The 18,758-nt window shown below is 34.5% G+C and overlaps 1 protein-coding gene across 1 annotated transcript in view; it reads right to left on the bottom strand.

Moving 5' to 3' along the window:
- NRCAM (neuronal cell adhesion molecule) overlaps positions 1-18,758 on the bottom strand; it is a 158,298-nt gene that overhangs the window by 20,090 nt on the left and 119,450 nt on the right. Inside the window, 10 exon segments of the mRNA XM_064507881.1 lie at positions 7,239-7,274; positions 8,392-8,568; positions 9,890-10,012; positions 10,214-10,418; positions 12,746-12,861; positions 13,168-13,393; positions 14,277-14,347; positions 14,460-14,657; positions 16,751-16,852; positions 18,178-18,207. Of these exon segments, the coding sequence (XP_064363951.1) occupies positions 7,239-7,274; positions 8,392-8,568; positions 9,890-10,012; positions 10,214-10,418; positions 12,746-12,861; positions 13,168-13,393; positions 14,277-14,347; positions 14,460-14,657; positions 16,751-16,852; positions 18,178-18,207 (1,284 nt within the window).

Raw genomic sequence — 18,758 nt, 5'->3', positions numbered from 1 at the left:
TTTTAAAAAAGACCTAAATAATGCAAATTCCATCTATACTCCTGAAAATGTATTCTAGCAATTACAAATTTTCATAATAGCAGTTTTTTATCTTCACACGTGCATCAAATTTTTCTTAACTTCATTCCATTAATACAGATTGAAATGTGAAATGAGAACTAAACTAACTATTCCCACATTTGATGTTTATGTCATTAAAGTGTTTTCAGTCTGTTATTCATTATAGGTAAGTTGTGCTTACACGCTTTATGTATCAGTCCAAATGCCTTTCACCAACCAAAAATAAAAAATAATATATTTATTTATTCTCTAAAATGACCTAATTGAAAATCAAATAGAAAACCGTAGATTTAAAAAAAGCCATCAAGGCTACTAAGTCAACAACAAAAACAGTAAGAAATATAAGAGCCAGGGTTGTCTATGGGGAATCTAATATGCAATCATATACAGTATGGTGATGTTAGGGGATTAGATCCTATTACTCTGTGCCACTTCAAGGTAGTGAGAGGGAAGAACAGCAAGTTCTAAATTCAGAAGGGCGCAGAGTCTGAGATCCTTCCTCATTTGCGCATTGGAACAGGTGTAAGCTACAGTCAGGATCTTAGTATTTTTTCTGTGCAAAGAAAACTACAGGTTTGTAATCTAAATATGACTTGTTCCGTTTTGTTTCATTAAATCATGTTTTCTCAAACCAATATTTTCCGTGTTTTGGTCTTCCACAAGACATGACTGACTCACAGCAGAACTGTAAGACTGGTATTTGTCACCAAATAAAGCTAGAAGAAACTACCAGCAATAATGCAACTCTTGCACAGAAAGGTCCCTGAACTCCATCTAACATCTCTCTCCGCAAGCCCAGGCACTTGTGGATGAAGTAAGCCACCTCATCTAGTGTGAAAGACTCCAAATGATACACAGCTTCTGATACCACTTGGCAAACTGCTCCAGCAAATAACTACCTTCCCTGTGAAAAAATGCACCTTATCTCCATCTTTTTTCTTTTAACTCAGATTTCCAGCTTCTTCTCTGATTAAACGGTTGTCTGCTAGATTAAGTACCTACTGGCTAGTAAATTTCTGCTTATATAAATGTATACAACAAGTTGGCTCTGAAAATTATCTTCATTCTCTTGGTGTTATAGTTTCCAAATCCTCTCAAGTGGGTTTATGCTTATGTTTCTCAGGTGTACTCTTATCTGACTCTTATCAGTAGCTGTTTGTACAGTTATCCTTGTGTAATATTTAGTCAAATTCAAGTTCTATTTTTTCTTATTGAAGACAGTACACCAAAGAATTTGTTCAGCAGCACACCTATTTTCAAAATCATCAATTTTGTTTTCTTCCCCTTTTTCACTACTAATTGGTCTAATTTTTCCAGCAGGCCTGGAAAGCTTTGTTTTTAAGTCTGTTGCATGTGCCATATTTGGAACATGAATTGTGACACATATAACATGATAAGACATGGCTGATGGATCCTGAGGTGATGAAAGCCTACAGTCGAAGTAGCTGTAGTCAAAGCTTGTTGCAAATCTACCCAGGCTCTTGTCTTCTCAGTCTAATTACACCTCTGATTACAGATAACCTTTTCTTTGATATGTTTCTTGGCACTCCTCACAAATGCAACATGTGTAATTGTCAGTTGGAAGAAACTCTCAGTGTGCAAGTGTCAGCTGTTAAAAGGCAGAAAAGCTCTGTGTCTGAAAGAAGTGCTTTTTTACCAGAAAAGCACTATGTTCTCTAGATTTGTAACCATACTGCAGTGCTGTGCAGCATTACTGACAAAAGATGGACTCTAAAAAAGGTGGGACTGGATTGTTAATAAATTACAATTTTTACAAAAGAATTCTTATTCAGCTATCTCCAGTAAATTAAGCTAACCATGCTATAATGCAATGCAAAATTCAGTTGGCATCTCCAAGTATGGTTTCATTCTGGTAGTGAGATATGTTATACAAGCATTTGCCAATCGTTGAGAAAGAGACCAAGGTCCAAAGTTATATTTTTCTTTTTTTTAAATCAATTCTTATGCTTCTTTAATGCTTTTTGTATATTTAAGCTTACACCCTTTCAGGAACACAGTTCCTCCAAATAACACAGTTATACCTGGGCTGCAGATTCAACAAAATTTAGTAAGCCATGACATGAGACATGACAGGATTTTAACAACAGGATATACTCTCTCTCAAGATTTAGTTTAACAGAACAGCAAATTAAATACTTTTTAAAGTGATGAAAACTTTAGCAAGTTTCATGGGATTCACCAGATCTCCATGAAGAATGGCAGGTAAGTGTTAAGCACACATTCAAAGGATAGTGACAAATGGAGAAAAACTCCAAAGAAATATACCATAGGGAATTAGCTGAAATACATAAGTAAAGTGGAAAACAAATTCATATGAAAAAAATACAGAAAAAAGATGAAGAAAAAGGTAACATGTTCTGCCAGAATCTGTAAGACAAATAGAGAATAGTTTTGCTTTTGTTTGTTTGCTTCTTAATCTACAACTTCTACATTACAAAACTGAAGCTTCAAGATAAAAACAAGAGCAAATTCCATTTGTTGGCATTAAGAGATGGGTACTAGTCAGCTCTGAGGTTATGTAGGCCACTGCAGAGCATTCCTGTAGTGCAAAAAATACAGAAGAAAAAGAAGAAATGCAATAAACAGTTTCCCTGTTAAACATTTAACTTGGTATGGATTTTGCGTGATGTCTACAAGGAGAAAGGTTTTTGCAGGGAAGGAATTTTTACACTGAAATCATCATAATTTTCTCTAGTCTAGCATCCCAAGCATCACCATTTTGCCCAGTAGATTTAAAGGAGAACGCACTGGTTCTGCATAGCAGGCCACAGTGAGGGAATACCAGAGATGCATGATGGAGAAGTTCACAGAGACAGAGTGGCCAAAAGAGCAGTGGAAAAATACTATAATCAACTTGAAAAGAAAAAGAAGATTGAACTTGATAGAGAAAAATGTGGAGACACTATGTAAAATGATTCAAAGGAGGAGGTACAACAAGATGGTTGGCAGGGAAAATGGTTTGAAAAAGAGCATTTTGTATGGAACAAAGAATTTAAATGATCATGTCTTCCACTAAGACATCAGAGGTATGAACTCAGCTGAGAATGATTTCTAGCCTAAAGAAAAGAGTTTGTATCTTACACTTGGAGATTCTGTCAGAAAAAGAATAATTTCAAACTCATGAGTTAGATTAGTTGAGTATTTTTTCATTGCAACAAAAGTATTTCTGTCAATAATTCTTAAGATACTATACGAAGAATGCAGACCGAAGCAAGTACCATTTTGACTGGAAGTGCTCGTTTCAGTTAAAGGTAATTGTGATTTCACGTCTCTGTTTTAATTGCAGTTCCGAACTGCCAGTTATCACTGTCTGTGTGCGTACAGACTACAAGAAATTGCTTTCAAATAAATGCACTATATAAAAAAGAAACTGAATACTAAAACAAGAAAGCTTGTTAAATGTACAGATTGGCATGTAATTATACAGGCATGACTCCCTACATTTCAGCTTACAAAAAAACACCATAATGAGCTCTTATGAATGTTTATTTCAATCATATCTTTCATTTCTGCCACTAGTCTAATCTGCATTCTCTTCCCTCCTCTATAGTCTATTTAAAATTTCCGATGGAAGACAGTAGGAAAGACCTGACTCTCGTGATCACCCCAGTCAATTTTCAGCTGCTTCTATAATTATTTTATATTGTTATTTATATTATTATTTTATATTATTTTATATATATAATCAGCTTCTTACTCCCTAATTTCTTCTCTCACAACTGTTGTCTCATGCTTGTTGTCAGACACATGTCAATACATAATGGTAATATCAATGCATACTGCTTATACACTACTGGGTTTAATGCATTATGTTTTACCTAGACAGTTTTCAGACACATACATTTAGAATACAAGTTGCTAAAAGCATTTTTTTTATTTGTAGTGCCAAAACTTAAATGTCATAAGTCATGCCTAGTATCACAGCATTAGAAAAGGAAGCGTAATTTGGAATATAAATGGTGTAACAGGGTAGTTTCCCCATGTTCAGTAGAATAGTGTGTCTCATCATTTACTAGTGGGAGAATGACATGAATCTCCCCTGTCCCATTAAGTTTCCCTGAAATATAGAGCCTAAGAGAAGACCAAAACTCAATTCTTTGTTATTTGCCAAGATCCACAGTATTTCTGTCATTTGACGCAATAGCTTTTCTAGTCCAAAGAACCTTTTGGTGAGAATGGTGGCCACCTTAAAGGAAGACAGTAATTACCTCCTTATCTTGTGCCCCATTTGCTGCAGTATTCTGTCCTTCTAAGTTTTACTCAAGGCACAAGAAAAAATGATTCCTTTATCTAAACCTTTTATCCTTGTCCTCATATTCCATGTCTAATAACCATCTAAAATGGTCGTTTTACCTTATGGGAAAAATGCAACGAAACTTGCTTCTCTACTTACTGATCTTGAAAATTTGGGGATCTTTAGAAAAATTACCTACATCAGCACAGTCATGATCAGAGAAACTCAGCTAGAGCTAATGTTAAGAATGTCAAGTGCTGCAGTTGGTTATTAGTAACAAAAGACTAAGTACAGTGTGCGCGCGTGTGTGTGTGTGTGTGTGTGTGTGTGTGTGTGTGTGTGTCTGTGTGTCTGTGTGTGTGTCTGTGTGTTGGGGGGGCACTTCTGTCTATACATACGGTGCCAAGAAACGGGAAATATTAAGAATGTCAAGTGCTGCAGTTGGTTATTAGTAACAAAAGACTAAGTACAGTGTGTGTGTGTCTGTGTCTGTGTGTGTCTGTGTCTGTGTGTGTTGGGGGGAACACTTCTGTCTATACATACGGTGCCAAGAAACGGGAAATATATTTCAGGACTGCAATAAGAATCCTGAGACACCACAAGATTCTTAGGAGTACTGTTATGTTATTTGCTTCTGCGCCTTTTTCACTCTGAGAAGTGAAACATGTCTCAAGTAGCATACCTAGCCCAAGTTCAAATGATTTGAATTCTTCCAGGACCTTGTGTTTAATGTTTTTGATTGGCCATCTGTAGGCTTTCAGAGGCAGGCAGCCAGCAGACAACACCAAGTACAGAAATTTGGATTGAATTTTGGCTGTCTGAATCTGAATCCTATTGTCTTTTTAACCTCCAGAATGAATGAGCTCAAACTGTAAAAAGAAAGGATAACTGCATTGTTCTAGTAAGTCCAGCCCTTCAAAAAGAAAAACTGAGATGATGTTTTCGATAGATTACAAAATAGCTGTGAATATCTAAATTTCATATTCTATTTGGTGTGGCTTTGGGTCCGCATTACTGAGAACTGATTATCAAGTGCTCTGCTGTACTTGACAGGGGAGAAAAGTTCACTGCTGGGTATGGCTTCTTCCTAAGTGGGCTGAGTATTTCTGCCTTCCAAACCCACCCACTCATGGAACCAAATGATTTGGCACTTGATCTTGGTAATATGATCCTCCTTTTCCTTCCTGGTAGTCCCTGATCAGCAGTGAAATAGTTAATCATGATGACATAAGTGACCACTGAGAACATTCATCTGAAAATTGAAGCAACTCAGATGTCCTAACAGATGTCATGGCTTTGCTTCTGTTCTGTTTACTGTTACAAAGTTTTCATTGCGAATATAAGACCTAGATACTTAAAGGAATACTTGAAAACTTTGAAACAATAAATGGAATGGAACCAAAAGAAGGCATCTGTTCAAGTTTTCAGAGAACTTAAACTGACAGCTCTGAAACATAAGCTGTCCCAACTGATCTTACAAATAAGATGCTTTCTTCTAACTATGGACTGTGATACAGCTATAATTAGATCTCAGTTTCACACAGAGAATCCATTTTTCCTTGCATGAGTTTTTATAGCTAGCTACAAATGATAAGAATTTGATTTTCATTTCTGTTATAATGTCCAGGACTACAAGCCAGTTTTATTGTTCTGTGCTGACCTGCCAGCTACCTGGGCTGATTAAAAAGCAGTAAGAAAGATTTGTCATTAAAATAAATCCACAACCTCATACACTTACCAGAAATACATTAGAATATTCTGATATTAGAATGTCCTTATAGACACATATAAATATGTATAAAATATATTTATATATTATATATACACACATACAGATATATACATATATACATACATGCATACATGTATAGTTTGACTTCGCTTATATGAATTAAATTCTTTTATTCAAATTATTCAAACTTATTGAAATTCTATTATTCAAAATGTGTAATAATCAAGTGGGAAAAATATGTATAATACAGTTTATGCTGTCTCTTTCAAGTTTGTAAAAAAAATGTCAGATGGGATACTTTCATGCACAGATATGAACTGAGATTTTTATAGCCTGAGAATCTGAAACATGGATGTTCACAGGTGTTAATGACACCTCTGTGGTAAAATGACACAGACATATCAAGACACCTTTATGGCTTCTTAGAAGTCCTCAGGACTATCTTTGTTTCTCACAATAACGTTATCAAAATGCATAAAAACTGTGTGAAAGAATATGAAGAATACCATGTTTGACAAAAGAACCGCGTCACAAAAAGCTGAATATTACTAAAGTCAAGAAGAAAGATGATAATATGTTTCTATCAATGAAAAATTCTCAAGTGCACACTCACAAGATTCATGAACCTAAGAAAGAGAGCAGGAAATCATTTGCCTGTGTATTCAATTTGATACTTGAACTGAGAAGTACACAGAGGGTGTTGTCAGTCATCTGTCTCCTCTGCACAGTTGGCTTGTAAATGAAATAAATGCGATCAAATGAATAACATTAATCAGCAGTGAGAACAAGAATGCACCTACTTCTTTTTTTAAAAAAAAAGCACATGGTACAGACAGTAAAAAAATATGCTCTGTAAAAGGTGCCATTTTTTCCGCCCTGGCTAATCAGTGCTAGTGCACCTGGACCCTGAATATTTATGACAGTGACATACATCTGTTAAATGTTGAGAAATAATTAGACTTTAGTGAAGCAAAGCTAATGAATTCCCCTGGAACTTTGTGGCAAAATAAACAGATGAAAGGTATTAATACAAGTATTTTGGATTTTTATCACAAATGTCTCCTCCCAGTACTGATTAATACTTTGTATACTAAAATGTAGTCCAAGATTTCCTCTCCTTACCACTGCAGTTTCCCCATTTGCAACACTGCAAAAATCCACACATTAACAGATCATGCAGTTTTATTTTACCTTTGCCTGCACCTACAGCAGGACGGAGAATACCAGCTTTAATGGAGGAAAATAAAAATAGGAACACTATATAATTAGATACAACACCAAAAGGAACATACAAATATAATTTCATTATAAACCATAAAAGCATGCAGACTAAATAAAATGTACTAATTCAAATAAATTAGAAACAATAGACTTTTGCTGAACATTGACGGACTATTACAAGACAAAAAGTTAATAAACATGCATTTAATAAATTTTATTTTCATGCTTGTTAAGATTCATGGTTTAAAATAAACACAGTTCATATACAACCTTAATATAGTATTAGAGAAATTGTACTGCATATCAACCCACCTACAGCAATTGCAATAAACTGCAATTTTACTAACCATAAGAAACACATGAAAAGATGGTAACAAAATAGGCTTTTAATATTAAGATGTGCAAAATCATAAAAAGTTTACCCTCCAAATTTCCCCTTGATTTAAATTACTATTCTTTAATTGAATTTTCATATTTAAATAACATCTTCAACAGAAGAACTGCCAAAATCTCAGATCTACAGTGGCTGCAAATGTAAAAATCAACAGTGATAGAATCAAACACCAAAATTACGATTCTTTAAACATTACACAATGTCACCAGTTCCTTGAGGCCTTAGATGATAAATTTATTACTGCATTTTCAAGTTATTGCCAGCTCTGTGGCAAAAGTTTAGACCTTACAAAAGCTATTGCGTACTTCAAAAGAGAAATAATTGTCTCAACTAGCCAAAAAGCTGCATCATTTCAGTATTTTTCTCTGTGACCAGAAGAGGTCATTGAACCAGAATAGGTGAATGGAGGCAGACCACTTAAAATATCAAGTTACATGAAACAAACTTTGAAAGTTTCTGGATACATTCTAGCTCAGAAAAGGCAGAGTCTTTGATCAAATGAAGTGGTTTTATACCTCTTTTGTGCTTCCACTGCAGTAGAAAACCTTTGCACATCTTTTCTTAAAAACTATTTTAAATCTTTCATTAATGCACACTAAAGTTAAGAAAGCTCTAGAAAAACTTTTAATAGGGATTACTTCCTCAATGTACCAAAAAAGTGGTAATATTTTTAATAAAACTCAATTTTTTAAAAACTCACTGGATTTTCTTTATACATACCCATCTTACCTTCATCCATAATTGTTACTGCTTCCTCAGTTATCTGACTTCCTGCTCCAACTGATGTTTGTGCATTAAAGTAAAACTTGTATCGTGTGCTGTAATTTAAATTTTTTAATATCAAGCTGCTCTCGTTGGCAGGAATTCTTATCTCTATCAAGGGACCTAATTCATGTGTGTTGTTAACTGTTATTACAAGAAAAGAAAAACAGAGTTAGTTAGAAAAAATACCATTGTGTTTAATCAGGCTTCATCTTTTGTTTTTGTTTGTTTGTTTGCTGCATTGTTCATTTCAGATTATATGAATGATAATTTACAATTTCCAAAGAAAGTCATGTATGGGGTAAATAGGATCTATGCAAGGGGCAAAAATTTCACATGGAGACAGGAAATACCTACATGTTTTTCAAGCTCAAGCTCCACTCCTGTAAGCAACGTATGCTGAGAATGTCCAAAGGTATGTCAGCATTTGAACACAGCTGATAGCAAAAGTGTTCGGACATTGAACATCTGAATCTGAGATAACTGAGTCCACATCAAATCACCTGAACTAATACACTTTTGAAACACTGGTAATTAATGACTCTGAAGTAACTGCCTAAGAACAAATTCAGTATGTTTTGGAATAAAAATACTGACATGATTTCTATCTTATGCCAAAGAACAGAGGAAGTCGGTAAGTGGGAAAAGAACAAACTGCCTTAACTTCTTCCATGTACAGGAGACTCATGATTTCAAGTGTCACTGCTGACAAATTTCTGGGCAGGGCAAGTAAACAGCGGCATGTGGATTCTAAGGAAATGACTAGCTGAATGGAAATAATGCACATTTTAATTTAAAGTTAGTGCATTTCTGGTATCAGTAAATGGTCCTGTGACCAAGGATTCCTATACAACTACATTTATTAACTTCTGATTTGAAAATTAAAACACTAGGAAAATTGGAGAAGCAGACAGCAATAGAATTGGATGTATTTTGTTCTGCTTATAATGGTATTTTCTTCGCAATTAGAACATAAGCTTTACCAGTGGTAGCATCTTGCTTCTAACTTAGCTGTCAATTATTTATTAACTTCTGATTTGAAAATTAAAACACCAGGAAAATTGGAGAAGCAGACAGCAATAGAACTGGATGTATTTTGTTCTGCTTATAATGGTATTTTCTTTGCAATTAGAACATAAGCTTTACCAGTGGTAGCATCTTGCTTCTAACTTAGCTGTCAATTATATGTAGGACTTTATCTCCATTTTTCTGTGAAGCATGATTTGAAGAAATGAAAGAAATAGAAAAATCCCAAACATGTATGTGAGCATGTGAGGTTTTCCAAAAAGGGTCATCTATACTGTCAACATATTAATCTTTTCAAAATTAACCTCTGCAATGCAAATTATAGGAGTATCATACCTTTTCCACATTATAAATTTACTGTAATTTCTTCTTAATAAACGGATTATTATTTGGTAGGCATATAGTCCAAGACAGAATTATAGATTCATTATTAACTTACTTGGCTGAAACTTCAATATATATGATGTCAAAACACCATTTGGATGAGTAGGTGAACCCCACTCCAGAGTCAAAGAGTCCAATGTTGGGTTAGTAATCTTCAAAAAGGAGGGTGAGCTGGGAACTTACAAGAAGAATATATAGTAAATACAAAGTAGATGACCTTAAAACAGCTCATGAATTATTAATTATTAATCATATGACTATATTAAGAAGGACTATTATTTTATGATTTCTAAGACACAAAATCAGCAATTACATCCTTAGCGTTCTGTTTCGGAATATACTACACTTAAGTTTATCCTCTACCCTTCTTATTTCATACCTCCTTCAGGGGTCTTAAATACTTTGTCTGGGCTTGCTGGTCCTTCTCCTTTACCATTAACAACTCTAACATTTAGCTTGTAAGAACTATAGGGCTCCAGTCCAGGCAACATTCCAAAAGTCTTGTTTCCCCTGAAAGTCAGGATCTTTTTTTCTACATGCCTCCTACTCCTCCTGGATAGACTCTGCACTTTCCAGTAGTAAACCTAAAGACAAAAGAAAACCTATGATGAGCATAGAGGTTTTTTAATTTTGCAGACTAAAAATTCCATGAATATCCATGAATCACAGGCAGGAACAACTGAAATTTTAATAAGCTCGGGTAAAAGCAGCATAGACCTTTGCAACTCCAGAAACAGACCTTGTCCAGAAAGGGTCATGTCTACATGACTGGATAAAAATTAGCACTTGCCAGTTCCACTTATGATCAAAGTCAGTTTGACACAAGTTCTGGTTTGAAGCTGCATTAGTACCTGACAGTTCTCATGCTAGCAAGTCCATCTGAGAGGCAGGATTTATTCATACTGTCTGTTCTTGCACTAACGTGTCTACATAGCTTCTAAAGCAACCTGCACTCTGCCACCTTGTTATGTAAATAGATGTCATGCACATAACCATGCAGATATATTGCCTGTGACGTGGAAGCCAAGTTGACATTCTTAAATGTGAAAGAAACAAAATGATTTCTCTAGGCTGGAAAAACAGGCAAGTTATGAAAGGACTCTGATGCTACAATTATGGAATGATAGGCAGGAAGACCATTCTTCTTTTATATGATCATAAGCTCAGAGTACAAAGTACACAAATTTCCGTGTCCATTTTGCTGATTCAGCTTCTTAGAAACTCACAAGTAATTACTGGAACCTCCTTGACTACTCTCTCTTTACCACTCAGTATCCCTACTGTAACTTTTGGAAAGACATTAGCAGTTGTCTCTAAAAAGACCTGTGTTACTCCTAGAAATGCTACTCTCAAATACACCATCATTCATTTTTCACAGGGCAATTTTTTGTGTATGTATGCATACATGATTATACACTAAAACGGATAAAATAATATAAATGGGTAAGATCCTGGTTCCACTTAGGCCAACTGCTTGTGTCTATGGCTTTTTCTGTATTATTAATGATCTTTAACAGAAATTTGGTGATTTGGATTATGGGCATTAGCATTGCTGTAATGGAACTAAAAGTAATCATTAATTTCACTAAATTCTAATTTGATCCTTGCATAGTATATGTCCTTTTGGTTGCCCATTTGTGTATGTAACACCAGGTTGATATGATAGTCTAACAGACCTAATAAATCCTTTTTCTCAGCAGGATTTATTGTCTAGGGCAGAGCACCACGCTAACTACGAATGCCTATGACAGCTCATACAAAACTAGCGTATCTCTCATGGCGATATTTTGTGCCAGGTAAGTGACATCCGAATACCAGGAGCTCACATTCATTTGGTAACCAGATGTTATATGCTCAAGTTCGGATTCAACATAATTGCACTCCAGAATGCTAGTCCTCCATCTTATGACATACATTTCTTTTCCTCTAAATGAGGCCTTGCATTTAAACAGAAATAGTCCAAATTAGCCTGTCTTATCAAGTAACCTAGGTCAGCCTGTGTAACATCTATACGGTTGGAACATATTTATTAGTACGCTTGCAGAGTACAGAAGTAACTATATTATATTTTCTTCTATTGTTGCATATGCAGTCACAGTATTCTCACATTCCACCTTCCCCTCTTCAACAAGTCTACCGTGGTCCTGCAGTTTCCATTCTTGAGTTTCCTCCGCTGGGCTTCCAGTGCAACCTCTGAAGCAATATGTGCTGTCAGATTTTCTCTGCTCTCCCAAGGACATGAGTTCCCCAATTTCTTACCCTGAAGTCCTTCTGTCTCCCATTCTCTATTATTTGCAGCCTTTTGTTTCCAACATAGCCTTCTCAGTTATCATCAAAGCCAGCACATTACCTTCCACTAAACTTCTTTCAATTTTACATACATTCCAAATTTTCTGCAATTTTCTACCATTCCCTCTTTTAAACTGAGCTTTTTCCTCCAAAAAGACAAACCATCCAGCATCAGCTAACAAGTGGCTAGTCAGTCACAATTAAAGATATGGTTAACCATACAATGGCAAAAGATTAGTAATCTTGGCATTCAATAGCATGAGACCCAGAAGGGATTCCTACAGAAACCATTTCTCCTCATCCTCTAAATATCTTTTTGGAAAAAGATCTATGATACTATCATAATTTTTAAATCTATATAATGTGTTTCAAATTAACTGCAAGCACAGCTGTTTTTCTTCAATAACAATATCAGACAAGACTAATACTACAAGGCTGAAAATTTGCAGAACTTTAAATGAATCTCATCAATGTTGTTGCTCTTGGCAGCAGAACTTGTCAGCTCACCGGAAAGCAAGAATAATCCTCTTAGGTATCAGTTATGTCAATATGGATACAATTTCATATATTACAGTGATCTATTTTAATAAACGAGGAACATAAAGCTTCTGGTTGTACTTACTTTGTACCCTTGAAGATGCCCTCGGACAGTTTTTAGTGGAACTGGGTCCCAATGCACCTTCGCTAATGTGCTGTTAAGGACATGAACCTGCACATTGCCTGGAGCAACCATTGGCACTGTGTTGAAAGGATGTAACAAATATCTAGTTAGAATTCAACACTATATGAATATACTTTTTCAGAAAGACTCTTTGCGTTCCATTCAAGGAGTAGTTTAAAATGTTGTTCCTGTTTGTTAAACAGTTGACCTTAGGATTAATACTGCAGTGTTTTATAAAGCCTTATTATCTTCAAATTACTTCAGTTTAATTTAAAAAGTATCTACTACTCCCCCATTTTCAATATTTCAATATTTTAAAAACCCATTTTGTTATGTATTTTGCTTTTTTTATTAGTAAAATTAAGTCAGTCTAGGAAACTTACAGTCTTCCCCTGAATGTCCAATCACCTCTGAAGGCTCTGGAGCATATCCCAGGTCATTTAAAGCCTGTACTTTTATCTCATAGGGAACAAAAGTTGGTGTACCAGACACAATATACTTAGATACATTTGCAACTATAACAGAAGTCCATTCATCATCAAAATCTTTCTGACGCCAGCTGACTCTGTACTGAAGCCCTGGTCCATTAGACTGAAAACCTTTTAAAGACTGAAATGAAAAGAATAAATGAAATTGTTTTAAAAGTATTTTGAAGCATCTGAAAAATCTAAAGTCATAAAGGAGATCTTTTTTACAATTTTACTGAAAATTTATCATTACATTCTATCACTGAGAAACACTGTTGAAATTCCCAAGCTACACTATTTAATCTTGACATGAATATAGTTCAGTTGCTTTTCATTCATTAGTAAAAATCCCGTAGAACAGTTTGAATAGGAGACCGGCTAATCACCGTGCAACCATACAGTGAGATTACTGTAAAAATATTTTGTTTTCAAATATTTCTTCAGAAGTTAGAGAAGGAAATACAGACCTATACCAGCTCCATATAAACCATGTTCCCTAGAGAATGTTTCTTGCCTGGGATGGGAAACTGGTTTTATGTGACTCTCATGAGTTCCTGTCATGATGGTAAAGACAAGACACAGACACAAGGGTCTGTAGCGGAAGAATGCACAATAATTTAGTTCATCACAAAAGTTGAGGGGAGAATTAGGATTTACATTGGAATTCATTTTAAACATAAGAGTCTACTTGAAATAAACCATAATTTACACATTCAAGATTTTCTACATAGGCAGGAAAACATCCCGTATTACCAAATTAATGACTTGTCTTGGAGAAAACAATAATTGCTCAATGAAAATACAGCACCTTGAAAAAAATATTTTCTTTGATAATACATTAAGCTTTTCCCTGAAAGTGAACAAAGGAAAATGTCTGGATTTTTATTCTTTTTCAAAAATGTTTCCAACAAGAAACAAATATAGCTTATCATGGGGTATTCACAGTTACATCATTGTTATTTCTCTAAAAAAATGCTACTCACAGACTTAAAAGCAAACCAAAAAACCCCCAAACCCAAGCTTACCTCCCATGTTATCACCAAATTATCAGGTTCTGAGCCTATCCCTTGTACATTAGAAGGATTTTCATCAGGGTCTAAAAATTAAATATTTACATGTGAAAAGGATGACTTCTGTGTGTGTTCCAAGCAAATTCAATGCCATTCAAAGCATAAATCAATCATTTGCAAATGGGAATACTTATTTACTTGCAGCTTTTGTCAGATATTGCTCAGATGATTCACTTGGCTGACTTCTACCAATCTCATTGACAGCTATCACACGGAATGAATAATTGACGTATGGAGACAGCTTCAACTGTACTGTTGTCTGAGTTCCAGGGACTTCTGTCTGGTAATGCCACACTCCTGGTTCATGCAGTCCATCTTCGTATTCAATAACAAAATCTATGAACAAAAATTGAATCCGATTTTATGTCAAAATTTCCAATACATTCCGAGATACGCATAGTCATTTTTAAATGAGCTAATCAGAACGGAACGATCTAATCAACTTTTTCTAAACACGGAAATTGAAATCCGAGAACACAAAACTCACCCAAAATCTACAGTGTGGATCTCAAAAGTAGTGCCTAAACAGAAATGTAATAGAAGCGCCCTTATTTTTATTACTAAGTATTCTTACTAGTGTAGCTGTCAGGTAACACGCTATTACAAGACCTCTCTCTCAGGTACTGGATTTAAATGTAATGGGAACATGTGAACTATCACAATAAGAAAGTGGGACAGGTTTGGAATTTTGATGTAAAAGTAATCTCTGGCAGACAGGTATGTTGCTCTTAATTGTATGAAGCTGATAATAAAGTATCTATACAATATTAAAACTGCCTAAATATTCCATTTTCCCCAGTAAGATTGGTTTAGCAAAAAACTATTTAAAGCCAAGAACCAATACCTGAGGAAGGTTTTTGAGTGCAATCTTCAGTATTTTCAAATTAAGCCAAGGAGTGTGCGTACAGCAACTAGATTTCTTGTGAGTTGTTGGTGTGAACTTTACTATGATTGCTGTCAGGGCCCTGTGCTTCACCCCTACAGAATATATAAACTCAGGGATAAATAGGTTTGTAGAAGCCCAAAAAGAGGATCATTATCAAAGAACAAAGGACATTTTCTTCAGCTGTAAAAGAGCCAAAAGAGCTTCTTGCTCTTACGTATATTAGACAAAACTTCTGAAACCCTTAACAAGAGTTAGCAGGATATAGTAAAGAAAAGGGAGAAGAATGAGTAGTCTAAGTACATTCCACATAACCTTAAGCTTTGATATTTGAACTTTAGACCCGCATCAAATGTGTGCTACGTTGAAAATTTTGCCATTTTTCATTTATAGATAGGGACAAGAAGCCAGATTATGACTTAGAATATATTCTCTTTGCACTATTAATTATGAAGGGCTTTTTGAAATTGCTTTTAGAAGAAAACTGATAGTACTATATAGAAATAATATTTGTCTAGCAGTCACTCACAAGTATCTGAGGATCCAAGATGTCTAACTAGTACTAAGTATAGGTTTCTGGGCTTAAAGATTTAATCCTGATCTGAGTGGGAGGAAAGAGGGAGAACTGGCCCCAAATTACTATCTGAGTTCTAGTTGTTCAGTGTTCACAGATAAAGGTTTTGGGATGCAATGCTTTCTTGATGAGACTCTTCATTGAAAGGTTATATATTTTATATTAAAAAAAAAAAAAAGGACAAGTACCATCAAAGTTTTCACTACTGTTTTTTGCTTCTCTTGTAACTGGCATTCTGCCTGCAACTGTGGAAGAACAATTTATATGAGACTTCAAAGAAAAATTTTCTACCTGAGCTTTCAGACAAATTCTAGCATGTGAACCGTATCACCTGTGTAAAGGGATCATTCATTGTGAAGTGCTAGTCTTGACCTGTACTTTGAAGTGATAACAGCAGCAGTAAGAGGCTTACTTTTGAAGCAAATCTGTTTCTTGAAGGCACTCAAGGAACCACAAAACAACTAGAATTGTATCGTAATTAAAAACAGCATTATTTAATAGGAAAAGTTCAATTTCCAAATTTACGTTTCAGAGTGTAAGACAATATCTCACTTCCAGAAAAGCTCTGACATGAGCCAACACTACCTAGTATCATCTCTTACAAAAAAATGATCTCTTTCTCCTTCAAAAGCATATAGGAGTAACTTTTTATCCACTGAACAAGTTTACTCGGTATGTATTCTTAAGACTCCACCTTGTCAGAAAAAGCCCATGTTAGTGTCAACTTCTATGTTAACAGTTGGCTAGTACAGTTTTTTGGATCAAAAGCCCAGCTCTTAGGGCAGTAAATAAATCTTTCTGCTTGAGTGCACAGCAGAGAACATTCAGTAAATTTTTGTTATGTAAATAAATGGCAAGTGTAGTGAATGAATTTGCTATTCTTACATGCTGCACACAATATTTATCTCAGAACTCTTTGGAATCTAGAAATAGTGAATTTAATGCTGTTACAATAAATATAGACAAACATACTTGTAATTGGACTGTTATTTTCGTCTCCTGGTATCCACGAGAGTTCTATGCTTCTTTCAAGCTGACCTGTCAATTCCAAATCGAAGGGTGGATTTGGCCGAGCTGTAAATCAAATGAACACAAAGTAAATACTCAAACCAGAATATGGAGTTTCTTCTTCAAAACAATCCTTATATTCAAATCAAAACATTTAAAATAATACAGCAATGCAGATCTACTTTAATTATGTAAGCATGATTAAATGATCATTAGCATGCAATTGTTATAAAATGGAGAAGAACTGATGTATCTGGAATCTTGTTAACTTATTATTAACTTAAAAACAAGAATCTATGTTTGATTTTATCTACATCTGATTGAATTGTAATGAGAAGCAAAGAAATATGAAATGCATGTTTAGTGAACATGAGTGTAATCTATTGCAACTAAAAATAATTAATAAAACATGGAAAATAAAGAAGCACTGACATTAAAAAAGCTGTTTCAGAATCACTGCAAATATTTTGCATGTGAATTCAAAGCAAATAGAAACTAATTGCTAGTCACTAAGCAATTTATTTCTTGTGGTACTTTTTAAGAACCCTGAAATATCAAAGGAGCTGTTAATGTATATTCTCATCATGCATAACGATATAAATGTCCATTCCAAATTGCTGAAAATAATTTATTATATGAATTATTACTCAAAATCAAGACTAACGAGTAGGTTCATTTAAATAAATATAGGCATTTCCACTGAACATGACAGAACTTACATAAATGTGCCCAAGTTACTCATACTTTAAAGTGTTTTCAGAAGCAGGCATATTATGTTGTATCTTCAAATGCAAATTCAGAAAAATGTTGTCAAATTAAAGACTGTAGGTGACCAATGAATAGAGTAACTTTAATTTAAAGATCTGTATCAGAAATTTCATCAGGCACAAACTGACTGGGCAATACAGTCCTAACCACTTCTATAGTGAAGTACAATGAAGCCACACTATGAAATAAAGTACATCACACCTATAAAGTTGTCTTTGAAAGCGATGGAAAAATATACCATAATTTGGAGGATGCAAGATCTTTCATAGTGAATTAGCTTTCAGCCAAGATGTGAATTTACCTTTTGAATCTTTTTTTTCATTTATTATAGAACTAATTTGCATTACAGTGTTCAATAGGAAAAAAAACATACCACAACCAACCTTAATTAAAAATAATTGAACTCTGCAAATTATTTATTCACTAAAATACAAAGCTTTGATTCTATTATTCCAAAGTCTATTATTCCAGTAATGAAGCAGTTGGTAAAATGGAATGATACCACACACACACACAGAAACACAGAGGAAAAAAAAAGGAAAAAAAGATGTTGCGGTTTGCAATAGGCAAATGAGAAATATGTCTTTCAGATGATGTAGAAAGAGAACTTTGCATTAGTTTACCGTAAATGATAGCTGGAGTTGGGGGAGCAGCTGAAAAGAACATTAATATAAATGGTTTAATCAGTTAGTAGCCAAAGAAACAGAGTACTGCAGGTAGTTAAAGACTACAATTAATAGAGAAAAAATAATTAATTTACAGTATATTGTTGACTTTAAATCATATACTGGTAATTTTTCACTGAAAAGTGATAAAAATATTCTTTAATATTTTATCCAATTTCTTTAATAAAATAAATAAAGTAACAATCTTGCAAAATCTTGTAAATAAATATTAGAAGTTTGATGTACGTCATTCTTGGATAGGTATAAGATCACAACACAATTTGGAAACACAAGTGTACTTGACTTCAACTTTTTGGTTGAACTTTGGTTGAACTTAACTTCGTTAGGTAAGAATCACATAGAACATTATTTAAGACTCTTAACAAATTGTGAGCAGGGGCAAAGAAACACATTTTACAGCCATTTGCAATGATAGAAACTTAACAGAGAGAACTAATTTACAAAGGAAAGCCTTGAAAAATCCTATAATCAAGCATGCCCAGTCTTTCTGAAGCAGAATTTAACAGCCAACAAGGTTC

The sequence above is a fragment of the Dromaius novaehollandiae genome, chromosome 1 (assembly GCF_036370855.1).
Source record: "Dromaius novaehollandiae isolate bDroNov1 chromosome 1, bDroNov1.hap1, whole genome shotgun sequence".
NCBI classification, from domain to species: Eukaryota; Metazoa; Chordata; class Aves; order Casuariiformes; family Dromaiidae; genus Dromaius; species Dromaius novaehollandiae.
The sequence above is the reverse complement of the archived record's forward strand: the minus strand, read 5'-3'. Positions and strand labels throughout refer to the sequence as shown.